The sequence below is a fragment of the Rhipicephalus microplus genome, chromosome 3, assembly GCF_043290135.1.
Source record: "Rhipicephalus microplus isolate Deutch F79 chromosome 3, USDA_Rmic, whole genome shotgun sequence".
NCBI lineage: Eukaryota > Metazoa > Arthropoda > Arachnida > Ixodida > Ixodidae > Rhipicephalus > Rhipicephalus microplus.
Genome location: NC_134702.1, coordinates 90,130,118 through 90,151,889, shown reverse-complemented (window position 1 = coordinate 90,151,889; position 21,772 = coordinate 90,130,118). Strand labels below are relative to the sequence as shown.

The 21,772-nt window shown below is 41.4% G+C and overlaps 1 protein-coding gene across 3 annotated transcripts in view; it reads right to left on the bottom strand.

Moving 5' to 3' along the window:
• The window catches only part of LOC119159974 (Fanconi anemia group J protein homolog), a 59,493-nt gene that overhangs the window by 17,720 nt on the left and 20,001 nt on the right, over positions 1 to 21,772 (bottom strand). For all 3 annotated transcript variants that reach the window (XM_075889964.1, XM_075889965.1, XM_075889966.1), the window contains 10 exons: positions 19,231 to 19,345; positions 15,995 to 16,093; positions 14,389 to 14,484; positions 13,742 to 13,877; positions 9,905 to 9,951; positions 8,723 to 8,875; positions 4,754 to 4,920; positions 2,477 to 2,519; positions 1,317 to 1,406; positions 201 to 341 (listed from right to left, as the gene is read on the bottom strand). In XM_075889964.1, coding sequence (XP_075746079.1) covers positions 201 to 341; positions 1,317 to 1,406; positions 2,477 to 2,519; positions 4,754 to 4,920; positions 8,723 to 8,875; positions 9,905 to 9,951; positions 13,742 to 13,877; positions 14,389 to 14,484; positions 15,995 to 16,093; positions 19,231 to 19,345 — 1,087 coding nt within the window. The remainder of the gene's footprint in view (positions 1 to 200; positions 342 to 1,316; positions 1,407 to 2,476; positions 2,520 to 4,753; positions 4,921 to 8,722; positions 8,876 to 9,904; positions 9,952 to 13,741; positions 13,878 to 14,388; positions 14,485 to 15,994; positions 16,094 to 19,230; positions 19,346 to 21,772) is intronic.

Sequence of the window (21,772 nt, the reverse complement as noted above, 5' to 3'; positions counted from 1 at the left end):
ACCCAACCAACATCACAGTTTTGCTGCTGCTGCCGCTGCTAAAAATTTATGCCAGTGGTGAAGCAGAATGAAACACTGTAGTATCAGTATGCAGGTTTCTGTCAAAGTGAGTTTGCAAACTCGTGGTTTTAAACACAGCACAAATACAAACCAAGAGAAACATTCAGGCCAGTTAGCCCTGATACAGTGTAGTGACTCACCCCTTCACGTGGAATGACGTGGTTGGCCTGCAACTGGCTCTTGAAAGGCATGTCGAGCTCAGACTCAAAGGACTCCATGGGCGTCAGCGTCCCCGATGCCACGATCAAGGAGTGTACCTTGTCCTTAATGTCTGACATGGCCTGTGATATGAGGAAAATAAGGAGTGAACGCTCCAATGAATCTGATAATGCATGTAGCCCAAGTGCAATGTGACTTGATATGAGTATGCATATGTTACGTTTCGATGTTCATACAACTGACTACTGCAACTGCTTTATGTTACAACGCTGGGCACTGGTAAATTGTGACAACAATGCCCCTTCAAGACCAGCTTTACACACTTGCAGGTCACTTGCGCTTGGTTTGCGGATACTTTGACTTTGCTCGGTGATAACAGCACAGTCACTCAATCCGGTGTGCCTAGCGAAGATGATAACAAAGGCAGCTGGATATCATGATAATAACCATAGTAATAATGCGGTCAAATTCTTTGATAACCAAACATACAAGTTCCTTCGCTGTAAAGGTCATGCACTGCAATACTCACATGTGGCTGCAGCGTAAAAAATGTTTTTCATTTTTAAAGTATACGTTTTAGTAACAAGCAGATATCATTTAAGGTACTATCAGCGTAAAATGAAACCTGAACAGAGGCAAGCCTTCTTGATGTTATAGTGCGCGCCATCCACTTATCACCTTGAACAGACACTCGTATATGTGCAGAGCTGCCGAACAGGATGCGTGCGCCTGTCAATCGTGATAACTGGACGGCGTGCACTACATTATCGCAAGAGCTTGCCGTTCATTTGATGCAGACAGTAGTACATGTTAAAACAACAACAGCAGATGCTATAACTCGGCAGCTTACTAAGCTTACACAGACACTAACACAACATTTATCAGCAGCTTATTGGACAGATTTGATCAAATAAATAAAGTGTGCCCAATAAAATGCTTAAAAAAAATGTTAGTGTCCAAATGCTCAGAAAGCTGCTGTAATGTTTGCAATTAAAAAGGAAAGTGGCAGCTCTGAATAGAAAACACTGCAACAAAAAAAATGCATTAGTACATACGAGTAACTAAATTACCCCTACCCACGTAAGCGGAACACTTACGACAGCAGGGTTGAGACACCAGAAGTTGAGGCTATGCGTCCAGGCCGCATTAAATCCACCAACACCACCACCTGACAACCACCTAGAGGCCTGACAGAGCAAACAAGGTTTTTTAAAGTAACAGAAAAAAAGAAAAAACATAAAAAATATCTAATATTGAGGTGTTTCCAAGGCAATACAAGATTCAAGCATGTCAAAGCATTCAAAGGAATAAACTGTTGTAGTAATAACTTCTGCAAAACTATAAATATAAATTTTTTTAATACGTACGTGAGAGTACAGAACTTAATTTCCAATTGATCGCACTTCCCCAAAGCAACTTCAAAAAACACAGAAACATTCTCACACCTTTTATGGTGCCGTCCCGTGGACAGTCTGGCCATAGAAAACGTGCCGCAGCACAATTTTCCCTCAAGTTGCACAAATTTTACACGAATGAACACGCTCAAGAATAGACACACCATAAATTGAAGGATGTTCAATAGAAAAAGAAACTTGCAAAAAGACCCATGGGCACACGCAAAACAAATAATAATCAACCCACTGTAGGGTCGCAAAAACAGTGCACCTTTCTTGCAACCACTATCTTGCCCTCTCTTCCTTTTAATCCACATTTTAAAACAGTCTCACCTGATTTACCTAAAAAATGCACAACTTCCAAGTTCTAAGATGACGTAATGACAGTGTAATCTATCATGACAATGTACGGTTAGCTGGCAGGCAGTCTAGATCGCTTCTGTATGAACTCGTACATCATCCTGCTCCAAGCGCTTAACTTCCACAATGACCACATAACCTCGAACCCCGATATAAGAAGCTCGGATATGACGAATTATCAGTTATAATGAAGTAGATGAAAAATGGCTGTCATAGATACAGTGCAGCAAATATGTGTTCATAACAAAGTTTTGAATATAACGAAGTATTTTCGTGGCAGGTGTGACTTCGTTATAATGAGGTTTGAGTGTTACATTGTTCAGCCGACAAGTTTGCCAGCTGTCTTCTCGATAGCTGCCAAAAAGAACAAGCTCCGAGCTCTTAAATCCATAACGATCATGTAGTCCTACATAACAACATGTCGTCAGCTGATGTGTGGCCAAGTATGCTTTTGGGTAACCTAAGAACTTCACAGGCTACATAGAGCTGTTGCTTTCACATACCTCTGTTTGCTTTTTCTTAGATGGAGCCTTCACCATAGCAGCTCTGCAAAGAAAAGGCACCAATCACTGCAACTGAAAACAGCCAAAAACGCAGTAAATTTAAGTACGGAGAACATCTGTAAGAGTAAGATAACACTGTTAAAGGCAGAAGGAAGACCACATAGGCATCCTTATACGATGTCACAATACCTGTACACTCAAAGCTCAACATAACAAAGGTGCGTCTTACACAAATATAAGTTTGTTATATTTAAAAATTTGTTATGAAGGTATATTACTAGCACTGTATATATTGCAAAACTGCTTTCCATTTACTTCGTTATAAACAATATTATGTTATATCTGGGTTCTTTATATCGAGGTTTCAGAGTTTCTAACAAAGGCTTGCAGTGTGGGACTGTCAATTTCCTTCTCATTTCAACATAGATAAGGCTTCCGATTCCCCAGAATTTCTCTCAAAATTTTCAGAATGAACTGTTCAAGCCAACTGACCACTGTTTGTAGGTAGTGCTACAGAATAACAGCTCCTTTGTACAACTTCACACAATGCCACAATTCCACAGCGCTATCTAAGTGGAGTTCTCGTAATCTTAACAGTGGTACAGGATTTCATAAAGACAAGTGCGTAACAGATGCTTGTGTGGTGCCTTTAGGCTTGGCCTTGCAAACATTCGGCAGACAACTGGTCTTTTGATGACCATTTCACAGTGTGAATGACATGTCCTATGCAATAAATAATAACAGCATTTGTACTTCTGCCAATTCGTCTGCGTGAAGACATCCATGGCGTATTGTGCCTAAAACGTGCAAGAGCTTTACAAATCAGAGGTGTAGTCACTGGTTTACTCATGTACTTCACAAGTTCCACACGAACGGCCTTCGAGACTAAATATGACAGGCCATTGCCGCACTTTGGCTACACGGATTTATAAGAGTTGTCAGCCAACCCTACTCCCTCAGTGAAATATTCTTTACGCTAAGAGCACATCAGTGTATTGAAGGAAGCTAAGAGCTTCGAGGCACCCTGCAGAAGCCTCATACCTCAGAAACCGTGGCACAATACACGAACCCAAGATAACATTAAAGGGACCCTGAAACGGTCTTGGCAATCTTATAAAAACACATTGGGTCTGTAGACCAAGTTCTAAGGGTCATTTAGAAACCGATTTGAGCTGTCTCATTTGTTACAACACTTTAAAGCTGCGAATCGCTGCATGTCGTTGCAGACTACTGCAGCTCAGACAAATGTGTTTTCAACCGCCCATTCACAGAGCGACATACTCTGGCCATTTGACATCACCATGGCTGCTGATCTGAATGGCTACCATGAGCTGTAGTATGCATGGAAATAAGATTGGCTGGTAGGGTGATGGTATCTCTCGGAGCAGATGTGAACCACTTCGCAATCTTCGTCTCTGTTGCCAACCGGCGTGCGTGGTGCCAGGCGCACTGTGTGATAGCATTTAAGACTGCACGCAACCTGTTGGCGTGCGATCTCGGACGTCTAGACTAGTAAAAGCTCAAATCGTTGAGCGTGCTCATGAGAGCTCTGCGATCGCCAGTGATGCCAGCGTGCCTTATGAGTTGAGGAGGCCAGGCCGATGTGAGAAGGAGGGTATGATATATTTGTCCGTAGAAACCTTGGTACACAGCGCATCTTTATATTTGCAATGCAAATAGTTTAATGACACTTAAGTACAAATGCTGACAAAACAAGAAACCGTTTCAGGGTCCCTTTAGAAGGGGACAAGTGCTGACTTTCAGCTAATGTTTTGTAGCAGATTCTGAATATATACTATAAACATTCATCTGAAATTGTAAGAGGAAACAACTGACAAAACAAAAGAAGGTGTGAAGACGTGTCATCTAAGCCAAGCAATCAAGCACTTTTTATATAAAACAGCAAATGGCCTGCTGACACATTAATATCCTGCCCTAGCTATTTCAAACACCTCTACGATTTCTTTATTTTTCTCTTTGAAATGAAGACACAGAACAACTGAATGTGTCAGTATGTCACCAGTTGTTTTACTTAAGAGCACAATTGTTTGGCTCAGATGGCATGCGTCAACTTACGATCTCTCATGCTGTCATTTATTTCTTCTTGCAGTTTCAGACGCATGTTTTTATATGCTCAGAACCAGCAAAAAAACCTCAGTTGAAAGAAACCACGTGTCCTGCCTTCATCTTGTCTCGTGTTTGTCGAGTGCACTATGGTTTCTGTAGTGCGATGAACAATCAACGTGCCCAAACTTCCTCCGTCCTGCAGAAGCCTACCTGAAGTCGCCAAGGTACTTAAGGTCGTCCCTGTACATAAAGTCGAAGATGATGACAAAGTTTTGCAGCGTCGCAGATGTCGCTGCATTGACTGTTGGAGGCAAGACCTGCTCCGGGTCCATTTCTGGCGACGGTTTTTCAACAGTTGTGATAGCACTAACGAGAGTCTGAGAAAAACAAAAACAGTAAAAAAGTTAATCGACAAAGATTGTCAGAGCAGTGGGCGATACGTCAGGTGAATGTCGTACAGGAGTGCCATGCAATGAAATGCATTGCTGCACAAATGACACTTGGAAATCACTATGGCAGCACGCATGAGTGCTGGCTCGTAGGTGGGAAATCGTTATTATGGCATTGCCTAGTGCCATCCTGGACCTACAATCATAACATATTGTCCCTGGGTCGTGATGTGGACGAAGCGAGCAGACTGTAGGTCCAAGATGAAACTGTTTTTTTGGCCAGACTTGTGGCCCGTGAAAGGAAAGTCAGATTAGAGGGATACACACTGGCATGACAGCGGCAAACAGAGCATCGGCGGTCGATCAACTGACAAGCGGTGATGCGCGCCAGCATTCATACATGTGCCGTCGAATGTTTCAGCGTTATCACTAGCGGCAATGTATGTTCCAGAACAGTCTCTAATGTTCGCGTTGCGCACGTAATTGCATCGGAAGGTTCTACGATTATCTTGGTGGCTCTTAGTCCATCGATGCGGTTTGCAAAAGGCAGCACTCACACATGTGATGGAGCAATAACAAAACTTGACAAAGAAGTGTGGCAATATGGTACAAAAAATCGGATGCCACTGACATTTCAAGTGCCTCATCATTGGCCTTAAGACAGATAAAGTAGCTACGCCACAAAGGTGTTCAGATTATCAGGCGCGTCTTGAAAATCTATTGATAATACAGTCGAATCTCTTTATAAGAGACATGATATAAAAGACAAATGGGTATGAGAGACACCAGTGTGCTTACAGTAAAATACAAGTGGATAACAAAATGCATACGAGGTACCCTGCCTATAAGAGAGATCTCAAATAAAAGGCAAGAATTGCTGCCTGGAGCATGCCTCTTATAAAGGGGTTCAACTGTAATACTTTCAGCAAAACCTCGTTAATTTGAACTCAGTTATTTCCAAACCCCACTGAATTTGAAGTATTTCAGCGGTCCCGTATTTTGCGATGCAAATTTGAGCCAATAATTCGAAGCGGCGCAGCCAGCAGCAGTCCGGTCAATTCGAAAACTTAAGGTGCAGTGTACAAATTCCCGATCCCAATTTCACTGCAAAACTGCTGCAAAGACAGCCCTTCAGAGACACTAGACAATGCACTGTAGTGATACTACTCAGCGGCAGCTGAAATACCTTAGCCTCGATACTTCCAGCACAATAAACAATATTGTAAAAAAGAAAAAAGAAGGTTTCGTGATTAACTAAAATTTACGCCTGCAGAAAAAAAAAAGACGTGCTTCACTGCAACACAGCAATGACGCGTAAGCAGCAGGCCTCATGCTTCTCGCAACGTCGGCGAGTAATGACTTACCCACTCTTTCTGAGAATATAAAAAAAATTAATAAAGGGACAGCCTGGCGGAATTTTCGATGTAGGCGTACCTCTGATTGCCGGTTGCTCATGCGATTTGTGCACTTGGACTGCTGGTGGAGTTCTTGCCTGTTACGCCTACTTCAGAAATTCAGTTCGGAAGTTTCAATAATCATGTTTTCCAGCCAAAACATCGTGAATGGTCTCACTGTTCATTGTAAAATTTTTTATCTTACTATAAAAATGGACGAATGGTCGCATCATGACGTGCTGACACAGCGAGGCACAGGCGACATGCTGCCTGCGTATCATTACTGTGTTGCAAAGAAGATGTCTCATTTATCGCAGGCGCGCATTTTAGTTGATCATGATAACGTTTTTTGTTTGATTGTTTGCGATTGCATCAGCGAAGCTCGACGTTTCCCACCCCTTTTTTCTTGCGGCAAAACTGTGACTTTGCATCGCTAGAAAATATGCCCTTGGAGTTGCAAGCTGGCTAGCAAAGCAAACGACCAGCCCTTATTACACTTTGAATAATATCAAGTTCTTTACATCCCACTTTTTGTATATTCTGTCAATTCGAAAACCCGCTTAATTTGAAGATTTCTCCAAATCCCAGTGACTTCGAATTCACCAGAGAGACAGAGAAAATTTATTTACAGAAAGGCAGAGAGGTTGGTCTGAGCGATAGCTTGCTTTAGCCAGCTACTCTACACTGGGGGAGGGGAAAGGGGAGGAGAAAGACTAATGGATGACGATGGTGAGATAGATAGGTGAGTATGTGGAATTCTTTCTAGCTGAGACAAATTTTATAGCCGTGCATATAGTCCAGTTGGTTCCAAAAAGGTTATAACCGCTCTTATGACAACAGCTGCACTGTTGGTGTCTGGCCAAGAGCCCAACATGGTTGCATCACTTAATGACCTACTGCGATATCGTTCAGTAGAAGAAATCAGCATTTATCATTCACGTGCGTATGCTGGGCAGACGCAAAATATGTGCTCACATGTTTCTGGCACATCACAGTGTTCACAATTAGGACCGGTGTCACTGTGACCAATGATATGTGCGTAATATCTGGTGTATGCCACACCAAGATGAATGCGGTGGATCATACTTGTGAGTTGCCGTTTCAATTTAGGGGGCATGCGGAACCTCATTTCTGGGTCCCATTTGTGAAGTCGCCGGTGTACCCGTTCCAGTGTGATCCAGTGCTGAAGTGTGTAGCTGCGCATCACGCAGCGAAGCAGGGTGTTCATGTCAGCTCGTGAAAACGCAATGTGTACTTCAGGGGCACTGCTCAAGGCATTTTAGCTTCAGCGTCTGCCTCTTCGTTTCCCATCATGCCGCAATGCGTGGAAAGCCATTTGTTGAAGCAATCTGAATAAGTTCTGCAATTTCTATTGCCAAGATGTAATATGGACCTTGCTTCATGATGCAATTAATGGTTTGCAAAGCGGGTTTGGCATCAGAGAAAATTGTCCAGGCTCGAGGTCGCTCTCCTGAAATAAATCTTATTGCCTGCCGGATAGCGACAAGCTCTGCGGCAGTTGATGTGGTTTTATGGTCCACTTTGAATCGTCGAACGATATCCATGTCTGGGATGACAAAGGCTGCGGCGGAGGTGTTTAGTCTGGTGGACCCGTCGGTGTACACCTGCAGAGAATCACCTAACGTTGTATAAATGTGATGTAGGGTCAGTTGTCTGAGACCAACAGAAGAAACAAGCAACTTCTTTGTAATTCCAGGTAAAGTAAGACAAACAGGTGGTTTAGGCAGGACCCACGGAGGCACTGCAGGAACATTCGACGGGGAAAACCTTGATGGTAGAATATTCTCATGCCGCGATATTACTCTTGAGAAACTGCACTCTGGGTGAGTGGCTGGTAGAACTGATAGTGGGTGCTGTCTGTGTCGGCTCAGCAATCGAAGGTGAACTCTAAGTGGCCCACAGAGCATTTATACACTGATGGGACAAGCCTGGTAGACCCAAGCATCTTCTTAAGCATTAAGCTTGAACACTCTCTAGCGTCGTCACACAACTAGGTCTCATATTGGAGAGCACTGGCATGCTGTATCGAATGTATCCCACAAATAGAGAATTGTACAATTGAAGTAGAGATGATTCTGATGGGCCCCATCTTGCTCCTGCCACGTGGCAAAGAATGAGAGCAAAGCTCTTCAAGTGTTTACGGTTATCTAACCAATTAATCCAAAATGTAGTGAATTACAGCTGGCTATTAGGAGATTTTCGAGCTTTTATTCCCAATTCCTGACTTCCAAAGAAGTAGTCTGGAATCGTAGTGCACTCGCACATTATAACTTCGGCGAGTTTCGCATCGATGCGAAAAAGTATATATATATATTACGAAGCCCACTCACAGGACAAGAGTATACCGTATGTCTCATGCTAGAACATCCACAAACCTTGAAGTTCTTGAAACACTCTGGGCTCAGACCAACGTCAGTCATAAAAGCAAGGATTTCAGTGCCAGCCCAGACCTTCCCAGACTGTTCGAAGCCCCTGTAGTCGTCCAGGTGATCCGAATGTTGCGTTATCCAGAGACTAAGTTTGGACATCTGAGACATAGACAAAATAATACAGATGCTGTTACGATCAAAGGGAGCATAGAAGGTCGTGCACAAAATAATACAGATGCAGTTAAGTTTAACAGGAACATAGAACGTTGTCTGGAGATATACCGTAAAGTCCCGAGCAAGCCCCCGACCCCCCTTGCAGTGAAGGTTTATTCGACAAGATTTGTGAAGGAGGCCCTTGCTTGGTCATGAATTGAAATTCAGGAAGGTGGCAGGGGAGCTGCTAAGAATAAAGAGCGAGCACCCGTGCTTACAATTAATCCTTTAATGAACATATATGCCTTCACTGTTTTCATTTGCCCTTGTTAGACAGATAAAAGGATTGAATGAAACTGTGAAAATGATGGGAGAGAAGCGAGGGACGCATATTTGAAATCTCCCCAAGAAGGGATAGGGGTGCATGCTCGGGATTTCACGGTGTAGTACGAGAAGCATGACACATGCCGACCCATTAATAAACAATAAATAGCAGGGCAAATACACTACATTGGAGACTTGTTGAGACTAGTTTTCCTGGGAGTGTGAGCATTTAGGGCCTTTTTGGCTAGTGCTCATCAGTTGTAACAATGTGAACTTCATAAAAATGTGAACTTCATAAACAGACTAACCCTAAAAATACATTCACTACTTCAATATTTTTATTTATTTATTTATTTATAGAATACTGCGGACAAAAAGTCCAAGCAGGGTGAGCATACATGAAACACACTAAATAACAGAATGAAACAAGATTGCAAAGCGTTTTTTACACAATTTCTTTGCTATAAGACAGAAGGGCTATGACTTTAAAAAGAAAGTAACAATTGAACAACAAGGTGATAATATATTTAAGGAAGTCATGGAAGAAGAGTATTTACACAAATGGTCAAGAGCGTTGAGGAAATGCTTCGGTTAGTTTATTCCAATCATCTATTGTTTGTGGGAAGAAGGAGTACCGAAAAGTATCAGTCCTTGAGAAGATTGGCGTTAGGGAATGAGGATAGTGGTGATATTAAAGAATGAATTACTCACCACACTCGCAATGGCATAGTGTTCTTCAGGCATGTATGGAATGCGCTCTGAAAGGAGGCTATTTTTACTTGATCAAATACAGCAAAAGAACAAACACTGATTTTGATGCCAGAATAAAGGACCCATGTAGCAATGTGTGAACATCTCATATAAAAGTTGACTGCGGTGTTTTTAAAGCAGTATTCATTTTTGCATAACACACATCTAGGGCTATAGCACCAAAGCATTTTTGGATTCTAATTTTCACAAACATGTCTTCCATGATCGTAAATATTGGCATAGCCTCAAATGAAGCACGCAAGACATTAAAGGGACACTAAAGTCAAATAACAGTTTAACTCAGAGTAAAACCTCAATGTATGACAACATTTAAAATGACAATATTATCAACAACAGTGCCCTACTTACTGAGAAATTAAGGTAAATGCACAAGAACACAAGCACCGCAATAAGACATTTTCAAAATGATCCCCATGACATCAGATGAACCGCCTTAATCACTAGTAATCAATCTAACTGCACAAAGCAAAGAACCTTCCATGCATCAAGAGATGCAATAAAATGCTACTTGTTTGTTTCTGTTTGATTCATAAAAAAAAGAACCACTAGACGTTACTATGGAGAATGACGCGAGTGGTTCGAAAATTCAATTTTCGTGTGGTCGTATCATCTAGCGAGACGCAGTTGAACCAAAAACCTTCTGCCGTTGCCTTTGAGGGCGGGCACGCGCGCCCGCCATCACGGAGGTCACGGTTGTTTCTCCTGTGGCTCCCGGTGCTTTCAGTCTCCTGCTACTTGCGCGTCAACAGTGGTGTGACACGAGCCGGTCCAGTCAGTCGGCTCCTTGAGGCGGGTAATTTAAAGCGCGCTAACCCAATCCAAACCACTGAAACGTGATTTTATTTCTAAATAGGCTTTTCTTTGGCGCAAAAGTAACACTACGAGGTTTCTGGAGTGCTATCTCAACAATCAACGGCGACTTAATAGTTGCCTTTAGTGTCCCTCTAAGGCAAGGTACCATATTTACTTGCCTAAGAATCCGCCCCCCCCCCCCCCCCTTTTTTTTTTTCAAAGAAGTTGACGCCAATTTGTGGGGAGGGTTCATTACACGGGAGAAAAAAGTCACAGGAGTTATAACAGCGAAAATTTCGCATGATTGTTTTGGGCTGCGAAATTTGCAATAAGCATATTTTGTAGCCCAAAGCTCTTCCTGTTTTCTCCCGTAACGAGCCCACACAGATTGATGCCAAAGTGTCGTCAGCAGCTCGGTTTCCATGCTCCAGTGCATGCAGCTGTGTAGGCAGCGTACCGGCCGAACGCACCCTGCGCAGCAGATGTCCAACTGAATTCACTACGACAAACCTGACAACAAAAATGGAGCGTCGGATGGGGGCACACAAACATTGCAGGTGCACAAGTGTCGTCGACGCGGTGGACGCGGTTGTGCTTCGCATGGCCTCCGAGACGGTAAGTGCGCGCTCCTGTCATCTCGGAGGTCATGCACTTTGTTTCTTGCTTTGTTTTTGTGTCGCTGAGCTTTTCTGGCATTATAACGAAAAAAGGTTTCTCCTGCATTGGACAGATGGTGCTCTACCGCAAAAGGCGCAACTTTTAAATTTTTATTGCCGTCCTCCGCGCTCACGCTGCTCCCAGCTGTCTAGCATGATTGCCTAACTATGTTCTGACTTTTATTGCATCATTATTTTATGATATAATAGCTTGATTTAACATTGTTTCGACCATTAACAGCACTGGATATCACATCAAAATAAAGTAAACAGACCAACTAAGTTTTTTTTTTTTTTTCAAGGACTAGATGGGGGTGGGTTCATTATGCAAGTGGGTATTACATGAGTAAAACGGTATGTTTAGAGCAAAGTGCTATCTTTTACATCAGGCCAGTGAGAATATCAGGGTGCCTTAAATATTCAAACGAATGATACAGTAGTTGAATTTCCTTAGACACAAATCTAAAATTTCCCTAATTTCAAAGTTTTCGGAACAAGTGAACAGCTGCATCCCTCCCCCCTCCCCCCTCAAGTTTGAACCACTTAAGAAAATGCTTTCACTGTAGCATGAAGACGTTAGGAAAAAACCACCTTATAAGGTCAAATATGCATTGCCACAAAGCCACACTTCAAAGTAGGGTGCAGAATATAGCATATTATTATAGACATTGATTATTAATATCAATTTGGTATTTTTTAAGATTTAAACCATATTGTATGGAACTGTATAGCCTATGTATTGCAAATTTTTTAAATGTAACATATTTTACCACTTATAACTTGCGCCCTACTATACGTAAAATTTTGTTACTCCTCAAATTGCTCTTAAAATTATGCAATACTAACTAGTTATTATTAGAGATGGGTGATTAGTAAATTCAAAGTTCGAAATAATTTTAAGCAAATAGTGATTTCATCAAATAATTTCAAATTGAATAGCTTGAAGAGTTTGTATTGAATATTGCAAAAAAAAAGTGAGCTTATCTGTCATGACAGAACTAACTTGCACAATATTTTTAAGAACTGAAACTAGGTGTGTACGAATGCCTCTTTTTGGTCGAAGTTAGAGCAAATTAAAATAGTGGGAAGATTTTAATAACAACAGGATGCAGATTATAAGCTCTAATATATGCAGTACTTAGCACACATAAGTGCACATAACATGCTCTTAAGCTTCAAAGAAAACATAATAATGGAGGTGCATGTGATATGTAAATTTAACCTTCAAGTGTGGTATCGTGGCAGCAAGGATTTTTTCCGCGTAAATGGTTGCACAGCACAGCAGTCTCACCTTGCAGTAAAATCATCTTTTCGGTCAGGTCACATGCAGTAAAATATACCTTCGTTTGTTTATCTCAAATACTACTTTGAAATTCCAAATATCTTACATTCGTGTTAAAGAAAATTTGAATACTATGATATTAATTCAAATATTTGCCCATCCTTAGTTATTATCGTTGGCTTTGACTTCATCTCGAACCCAAAAGTGATATTCACGGAAGACTAGTTTCCAGTAAATGAACCAGCAGGTGAAAAGGTACCGAGTTCACTTTGCAGTAGTATTCCAGAGATGGTGGGGATAGGTTAGGATATCAGAAAAATGGCTCCCCTAAGCCACATCTCCCAACCCCCGGCCTGAGTGGAGTAGACGAGAGTAGATGGAGTGCGATCAAACTACAGCACCCCTGAAGCCCTTTGCACGCCCATGCATGCAACAAAGCACTAAAACGCTCGCGTGCTTCCAAAAGACTCCTTAGCAAATTGGTAGCATGCTCTGACAAGGACACAAAAAAGAGAAACTCTTTTGCTGTAGTAAATTACCATTTAATGATACCAAAATCATGATACCAAGTACCACAAGGAGGCGCTCGGAAAGCTAGAAAGCATGGAAAAAGAAAATGCAGGTGACGGCAAAGTCCCTAAGTTTACACACCGACTCGCAATCGTGACACGTATTTTGACAGCATCTGCTACGAACCACATTATTCTTTACTGCTGAAAATAAATCCCATTGTGTTCGATGGGAGCTGAAGATAGCACACCAAGTTTCACTGAAATCTATTGAGCTAATGTGACAAAAATACAAAAAACACTGAATTTTGTAGCATTGCGTTGAAATTGAGCTGCAGAGGTTACGGCATAAAAATAAAAAATGACACTTCGACCTTAGTTTTCAAATAGTGAACTTGTGATAACAACATCAATGACAACAGTGTTCTCAAAGACTGATTCATCAGTCTAAGACCAGTTTAGAGTTTAATTTTAGTGTTATCCCAATATGGAAAGAAAGCATCTTCGAGACCTTTCTTTAAAAAGAAACTAAACTCACGCATTTCTTCCAAGTCGGCGATAATGTCCCGCAGCTGGTCTTGCGTGACTGAGATGCTCATCACTTCACGACTGATGTCCTCGATATTGTGCGCTTCGTCAAGTACCACGACAGCATTATTTAAATCGATAGACAACTAAAAGAGATCAGCAGAAACAAAGCAAAAAAATTTAACTGCTTGACAACTCAATGTATACTAACACGGAATGAAAGTGATGCAGATGTTAATGCAGTAAATAGCCAATATTGGCCATCATTAATGGGATTAATGAGGTTCCATAATGCTATCAAATTATATTATAATCCCAATAACATTCAATATCTTGAGGTTTGACTACGCACGTGGCCGAGCACACTAGTAGAAGTCAGCATAAAGCATTTCTATTATGATCGCTGATACGTAATCACACTCAAACCTCGCTTTAATGAACCTAGATATAACAAAATACCAGTCTCATAACGAAGTAAATCAAGATCAATTTTTCAATAGATACAGTGTTAGAAAAAACCTTTATAACAAATTTTCGGATATAACGAACTTGTTCCCACGTAATACGCAACTTTGTTATACGTAATGAGGTTTGAGTGTACAGGCTTTTTTCGAAGTATGAAGAGCAACTACGGGAGGAGGACAGGTTGTTTCTTACACATTTCCTAATTACTGGATCGATGAGGTAGTTGTAAGGGCAGAAGATTATGTCCGCACCCGGCATCAGGTCTAGACTCCAGTAGTAGGGGCATACCTGCCATGAGGAAAAGCCAAGATTTAACTCACAACAGTGCCTGTGGAGTAGTGACCTACCAAGATAGTGAAACATGCAAGGTGATCAATCGTCCTTCTTTATACGACTAGCTTACTTCTAAAGCCCCACAAGAACTAAATGACCAGAGTCAACTGGAGACAAGACGGAATGTAACAGTGTTCTTTCCTATCATTGCACTTAAGGGAACACTAAAGTCAAATAACAATTTATGTCACAGTGAAAGCTCAATGTATGACAACATCTAAAACGACAATATTATCAACAACAGTGCCCTACTTACCGAGAAATTAAGGTAAATGCACGAGAGCACAAGCGCCGCAGTAGAACATTTTTAAAATGATCCCGATGACATCAGATGGACCGCCTACAATTAATCACTAGTAACCGATCTATCTGCACTAAATAAAGAACCTTCCATGCATCATGAGATGCAATAAAATACTGCTTGTTCATTTCTGTTTGATTCATAGAAAAAAAAACCACCAGATGATGTGACTATGGAGAATGGCACGAGTGGTTCAAAAATTAAATTTTCGCATGGTTAAACTGAACAGGTCATGTCATCTAGCGAGGCGCAATTGAACCAAAACGCATCTGCCATCTTGGAGCTAATGGCAGGAAATCGTTCAATGGCCGTTGTTGCTGCTGTGGCTCCCGCTGTTTTCGTTCTGTCTAGTAGTGTCGGCGACCCCGCAGCAAAGCCTGGCAACGTTGTGCACAGCAACAGTGACGTGAGTCGGTCCGCTTTTTGAAGCGGGCAACTTGAAGTGCGCTAATGCAATGCGGGTCACTAAAGCTCAATTTCATTTTAAAATAAGCCCTTCCTTGGGCCAAAAGTAACACTAGGAGGTTTCTGGACCACTATTTCAACAATTAATGTCGACTTAATAGTTGCCTTTAGTTCCCCTTTAATTAAAGTTATCAAATGCAGCATGCATTGTTCACACCCTTTTTTATCGAAGGTGCAAAGTATGTCATTTATTTTTTAAAGGTCACGTCCTCGAAATGTTTTGCTTCCGACAAAAAGTCACGGATGCGAACACACCTGATACAAAATATAAATGGCGACCAATTGTGAAACTGTCTTTGTCAGTAACAAGCATTCCATTTTTAGGTTCATTACCTAAGCATTCCTAAGACCAATGTCAAAAGAATCACCGCCCCATGGAAATGGCACTTATCAACAGGTCTCAATAAACACAAGAGGTCTGAAAAATTTCAAGTCAAAGTAGAGAGCATGGGTTCTTTAGCAAAACTTTATGCTCTTTCTACAGCACAAAGATGCGATATTTCACTTCAGTACTTGCAATAAGGTCATCCAGAGAGTGGTCAGGTTCATTTGAAATGTCCTAAATGTGCTGCAGGACCTTTCTATAATAACAAAAAAGTACCGACAGGCACAAATTTCCACTGAACTGCTTCTAATAGTTCTCAGAACTGTCGATCGTAATGCTGAAGAGATGACAAGAGGTCGGAAGGCTAGACAAACCCTTATCCTTTTCCCAATCTTCACGAGGTCTTCCAAGTCATAGGGCTCCATCGATGGAGCAGGAGGTGCCCTCTTCATGTTGATGTAGTAGCCACAACCCTAGAACATATGTGCACCAGTTTCAATGCAGCGTTAGAGAAAATAAAAATTCGCACTTTAAAAGTGCAAATTCTTTCACATTAATTTTTGCGCACGGTGTACTCTACCATTACACAAATGCTAAAATAGCATGCACACTCGCACTCAGTACGAGTCGCAATGCACTGCCTGTCGTTAAAGTGACCCCAAACCTGAACAATGACACCGAAAAACCTTAAATCGAAATGTACTTTGCAAAACGTACTTTGCGAATAATGTCTTAATGCCAAAATATTAGCCTGTGATATAAAACCGATCATTATCACCTGAAGATAGCGAAATGTCAATACAGCACAATGCATCAGCTGCGTTGCTATGCGACAGCTTGCAGTACCGTTCCGTTTTCACTCCATTGGACAGCGCGCCGCTGCCACGTCTATGGATTACCGCACAAAAGGAATCGTCTTGTTTTCTGCCATGTTTGGCAGTACATTATAACGCAAGAGCCTTACCTGGCCATGTTTGCAAAAGCGCACGCTCATTTGCATCTACAAAAACCGTGCATGAAAAACAGGTGACCTCTACCGCTAAAAATGATGCCAGTGTCGACAACTACTGAAGAATCCACTCGCAGTCACAGAGTAGGAGAGAGAAATTTGAGCAGCAGGCGAGAAACTCCCGACTAGAAGGGAGCGCACCCTTGTCTGACACATTATCTGGGACTCCCGAGTAGTCGCAGGAGGAGGTGAGGTTGAGGAAATGAGCATCTTTTCCTTTTGCCTTGTCGACACCACTTCGGTTGTACCAAATCGTGTTGTACCAAAACACATTGGTTGTACCAAAACACAATTTGGCCTCTGCACTGCCTCATTCTTCATGAGGCAACTAGGCTACAGCCTTTAGCAGCACCTCTCCAGCGCTTGACCAAGCTAGCCAAAAGAAATGCTTTCATGATTCCATCTGACAAAAAATATGCTCAGGGATCCTCTGCAACTTTTTTTTTGCAATTTCGCTTCCAAATATGGGACAAGTATTTGATAAATAATTTACAAATATTTGTTTTAATTTGCACTCGGACTTTAATATTAGAATTCGCTTTGCACTGAAAATTTTGCTATTCACATGGCTATAATAATATCATTAGAGCCGTGTGATAGCATGCACTAAAATCTTCTACAGTTATAGTACGTGATTTGGTCTCCAAGGCTTTAGCGGCAGCAAAGCTGTCTTGACTGCAGTAAGTTAAGCCTAGCACAACCTGGTCGTCTGTCTAACTTATGCACCCACTCGCCGGTTTTTTCGAAGACGAGCTTGCGGAAATGCAAGCTCTCTGGATTCTGCACGCGAATGCGCAGACGAAAGTTAGTATGTGCTAGACAATCAAGACATGCAAGCTTAAATTTCTAGTACTTTACTTTCATTTAAATAAAGAGAAAGTGCACTGAAATGTATTTTGAGCATCGAGACAAACGTTGGCAATCTGCAGCAAATGTTCTTATGAAACATTTGAAGACAGAAGAATACTTATCGCATGTTAGTTAGCCACCTAGTTATGTTGGGTTTTTGTGGTGCAAGAGTGACTACGTCTGTGCTATGCATGACACATGGTAAGAAAAACCTACACATGGCCATGACTATTAAATGTGTATGCGGTGATGACACATGGGCAATGATATATACCAGGTGCCCCAGCTGTCTTTAGTCAAGAGTTAAAAAATACCATATTAGAGGCAGGCAGGGAAAATCAGTTGCATATCCCTGACAGCCATCTTGCAAACTACAATTTCTTATGTTGTTAACTAATTGTTAATTCAGATTATTTAAATAGATTTCTAAATAATGACTTTAGGAAAGAAAAATGGGGCCTGCAGATTCAACAGCATCTTTGGAAATCTCCTTTGCCTTGTTTGAGCTAACGAAAGTCTTACGTGGACTGTTCTTTCTAAGCTGCAAAGAAAGCTTGCGAAAAAAAAAAAAAAAACTTGACTAACGCTCTCGCACACTGAGATTGTGCTGCTCTAAGCTATGGTTTGAGCAAACAAAATCAGTGGCGGCTGCATCTCACAAGCTTCATTACAGGGGTAGGCCGATTGAATTTGGTGGTGATTTCTTGGCTTGTTGCCAGCCTTTGCCCACGTGACGGTGCAAGTTGTAGCATGCGCGGGCCAAGAAACCACCACCAACTTATCGGCTTATCACTGTATTGAAGCCGGTGAGTCACACCTGCCACTTATAGCATTCACTCAAACCATGGCTGAGAGCAGCATGTTTGTGCCATGCAAACACACTGGTCACGAGTTTTTTGTTTTTTGTTTTTTTTCATGGCCTTCTGTGGGAGCGCTTTCAGGAGTGCGGCACGAGCGCCTGTAAACCTCACCACACGGACTACCTAGACAAACATGCATGAATGGTACTGCAAGTTAACACTGTCATAGGCGTACTGCACGCTTTTATTAGGGAATGGCACAAACGCACGTTGCATCTATCCGCTGCTGCCCTCTAATGCAAAACTGCCAAAGCATCACGAAGACGTGCCGCTTGCACGAAGCTATTCATCACCAGATTGACGCAACAAGGTACCCGCCTCAGCTATGCACGGTGCGAGGCATAACTATATGAACACGCCCATGGCAAACGCGTGTGTAGGTGACCACATGTAGCAGCGTCAACGTGAAAATCGTAGCGACCGGAGGAACAAGCTATGTAAAAAAAGAACCTGAGAGTCCACGCCTCTACCCATGTCACTGGATAGTTTACAGTAAGTAGCAGCAGTGTCAAAGCACACAACCAAGCAAGTAGAAGCAGCATGTTAAGGGCACAGCAGCACATTTTTTTTTTGGGTGGGGTGGGGTTTGGTTTATGACAGCACAATGCAAACCTTCATTAGTAAGGCACGTAACAGCATGCTTGGGTGCTTGTAAGTGTTTTGAAAGCATTATACTTTCATGTTATCTCTGGCGCTGTTACCGCTTGGAAAAATAATGTCAGCTTAGCCTTTTTTCTCTGCTGAAGCTGACATGGGCATAACCAATTTTTGCTTCTTGAGGCTGTTTTGGAGAAGTTCAGCGCAACTCCTGAAGTTTGTACGCTTTTAGAGAAGCTTGGCGCAGGAAAACCTAATTGTATAAAAAATTGCACAATATGCATGGCTGTCTCACCCCTTGACCTCTTGTCATGTCCTCTAGTAGCTCTTTGCACCTCTCGTTCTTGGCTGTCGACTTCGACACGACCGGGTGGACGCAGGTCCTCTCGCGACTTGACAAGATGCACATCCTGGACGAATGAAGACAGGCGGGAGGAAGAGGCATTATTACACCCGCCTGAAGTGAAGCTCTGCAATGCATGCACTGAGCTCGATCAACAAGATGACATTGACAGGCAAGCTTTTCTTTCTTTCTTCTAATGAGACAGATTGGGCAGAAGCACGTATGCACAAAAGGCAATATTTATATTCAGGTCATATACTTGGTATTACCATGTGCTGTCGGCTTCATGAAAAGGATTTTAGTTGAAAATAATCTAGAGTTTTTTACCATGGCAGGCCTCACAATCATAACGCCGTCTTGGCTTGTAAAACACCAGCGCTTCTTTTTTACCAGCTGCATAAGCCACACATGAAATGCAGGATCAGTTGAGATATCGCAGATTCACCCTTAACTCTTTCAGACGCCACCTATGAAGAACTGTCTGTAAATGTGTAAAATCATTACAACGTTGCTTCAAGGCACTCAGTATGCATTTGCAACAAGAATTATGAAATAATTCTTGAATTTATGTGTGTTATAGCGACTCATCCTAGTTAAGTTGTATTTAAATATCTCTTTATCCTGAAGTTATTGATGCCTTCTTTTAGCATAAATAGAATTCAAGCTCAGGTTAGGAATATAGTGCAAAATTCTTTTTCTGTTACATACATTTTGAGCACGAAAAAAAGCCTTCTTTTCACACTGCTCGCAGGGAGCGGCACGTGACACGACTTGCAATGTTGAACATAGTAGTGCCTTCAGAAAAGTGATCATACGTATCAGTGCACTGCAAAATGAAGTTAAATAAAGACAAATGTATTATGCAGGAGATTCAGTTTCATCTCAAGTGCGATATCTCTTGCTCTTGCTTAGCCTCTCCTAACTGCAAATAGCAAAAACAAGCGGTGTACACAATTGTGTAGATAGCATCTCAAAGGGTTAACATGAAACAGTGGCAAGAGAGGTTGCAAAGTTCAATGCATTAGGCTTGTGGGAATATTGGAATGCTTCTAATATTCAAACAAACAGTAGAGTATTCGAATACACGTTGATTTGAATTTAAATTATTGAAAATTTCAGAGTATTCGCAATGAACGAATATAGATGTATATTAATCCGCATGTAACCACCTGTGAAGATAGTTTCACTGCAGTATAGGTGTGCTAAACCGTAAAACCACCTAGCCAGAAGGAATCCGCTCTGCAGCAAAGCCCCCCTTCAAATTCAAAGGGGCTCAGCAACACTTTTTGAGCATGGTCAGAAAATGCTGCCGATCGGTAGTTGAGGCTACAGAACACGCGAGCCAAATATTATAGAGCAGCACGCGGCCTGCAATTCACAATAAATTTTGACAGTCACCTAAAAATTGCTCTCTTCTTTTGGCTAATCATGCCACAAGCTTAAAAATAACTCGTCACAATTGCTGCGTGACTTTTCTTCTCTTAAAAAAAAAAGAAAGAAAAGAAGAAAACTGGTGCTGCTCGTTGAAATCAGTTTCTGAAAACAAAATATAATTTGTTAAGTCTTATTTCTTGTCCTGTGCACCTTCACAGTATGAGCAAGGCCTCAAGCGTTATGTGGTGTGCAAGATCTGTATTAAAAAAATAGTACTTTTGTTTGAATTATTTTATGCATGTCATGAGCTGTTCTTGATAGTACTATGTCATGCTTTCTTTTTCTCTTAGTGATTCCGCTTTTTATTTTATTGTATAATTTATATATGTCCAAACCCTGTTGAACAGCGTTGAATGGTAGGGCCATTGTCAGGCAGTTAATCTGTCTTTAGCCGTATCACCCCTTCCCATGTAACATGCCGAGATGTAACATGTCGAAAATAAAAATTATTATGATTATTATAAAAATATAACAGCAATGTTTTTTGTTTACTCTGCAAAGCCCATTTGATGTCAGCAAAAATTTGGGTGACTTGACCATCTTTATTTTTGATCATGGAGGTATAATTTATTTATTCAAAATACCTTATAGACCCAACAGGACATTGTGTAAGGGGAGCATAAAAAGAATAGATACACGAATTTGCACAACTTGCATACAAACAATAACATAAACTAATTGTCGAGTATTATAGAAGTCCTAACAGGAATAACAACGAAAATAAAAAAAAGAAAAAAAATTATAGGAATAGAATGGCGATGCAAAGCAGATGAGTATACATGTGAGATAATGACATAAAACAAGCTATAAAAAGTAAACACAATTTGTGAAAAGACTTTCCATTATTCAAAAGAAAACATCGTTCAAGAATACAACACAGAATTGAATGGCATGTTAGTATTCAAACCTTCAAAAAATAGAAAAAAAAGCGAGATACTAGTAGTGAATAAACGCGTAGGTGCTGATCTTGATATGAATGAACCGAGCAGTTAATCCTCGAAAGGGGTGATTAGAAGGTGCCGGAATTTTGTTGATTGCGTTCAGCTACGATTTCATCTGG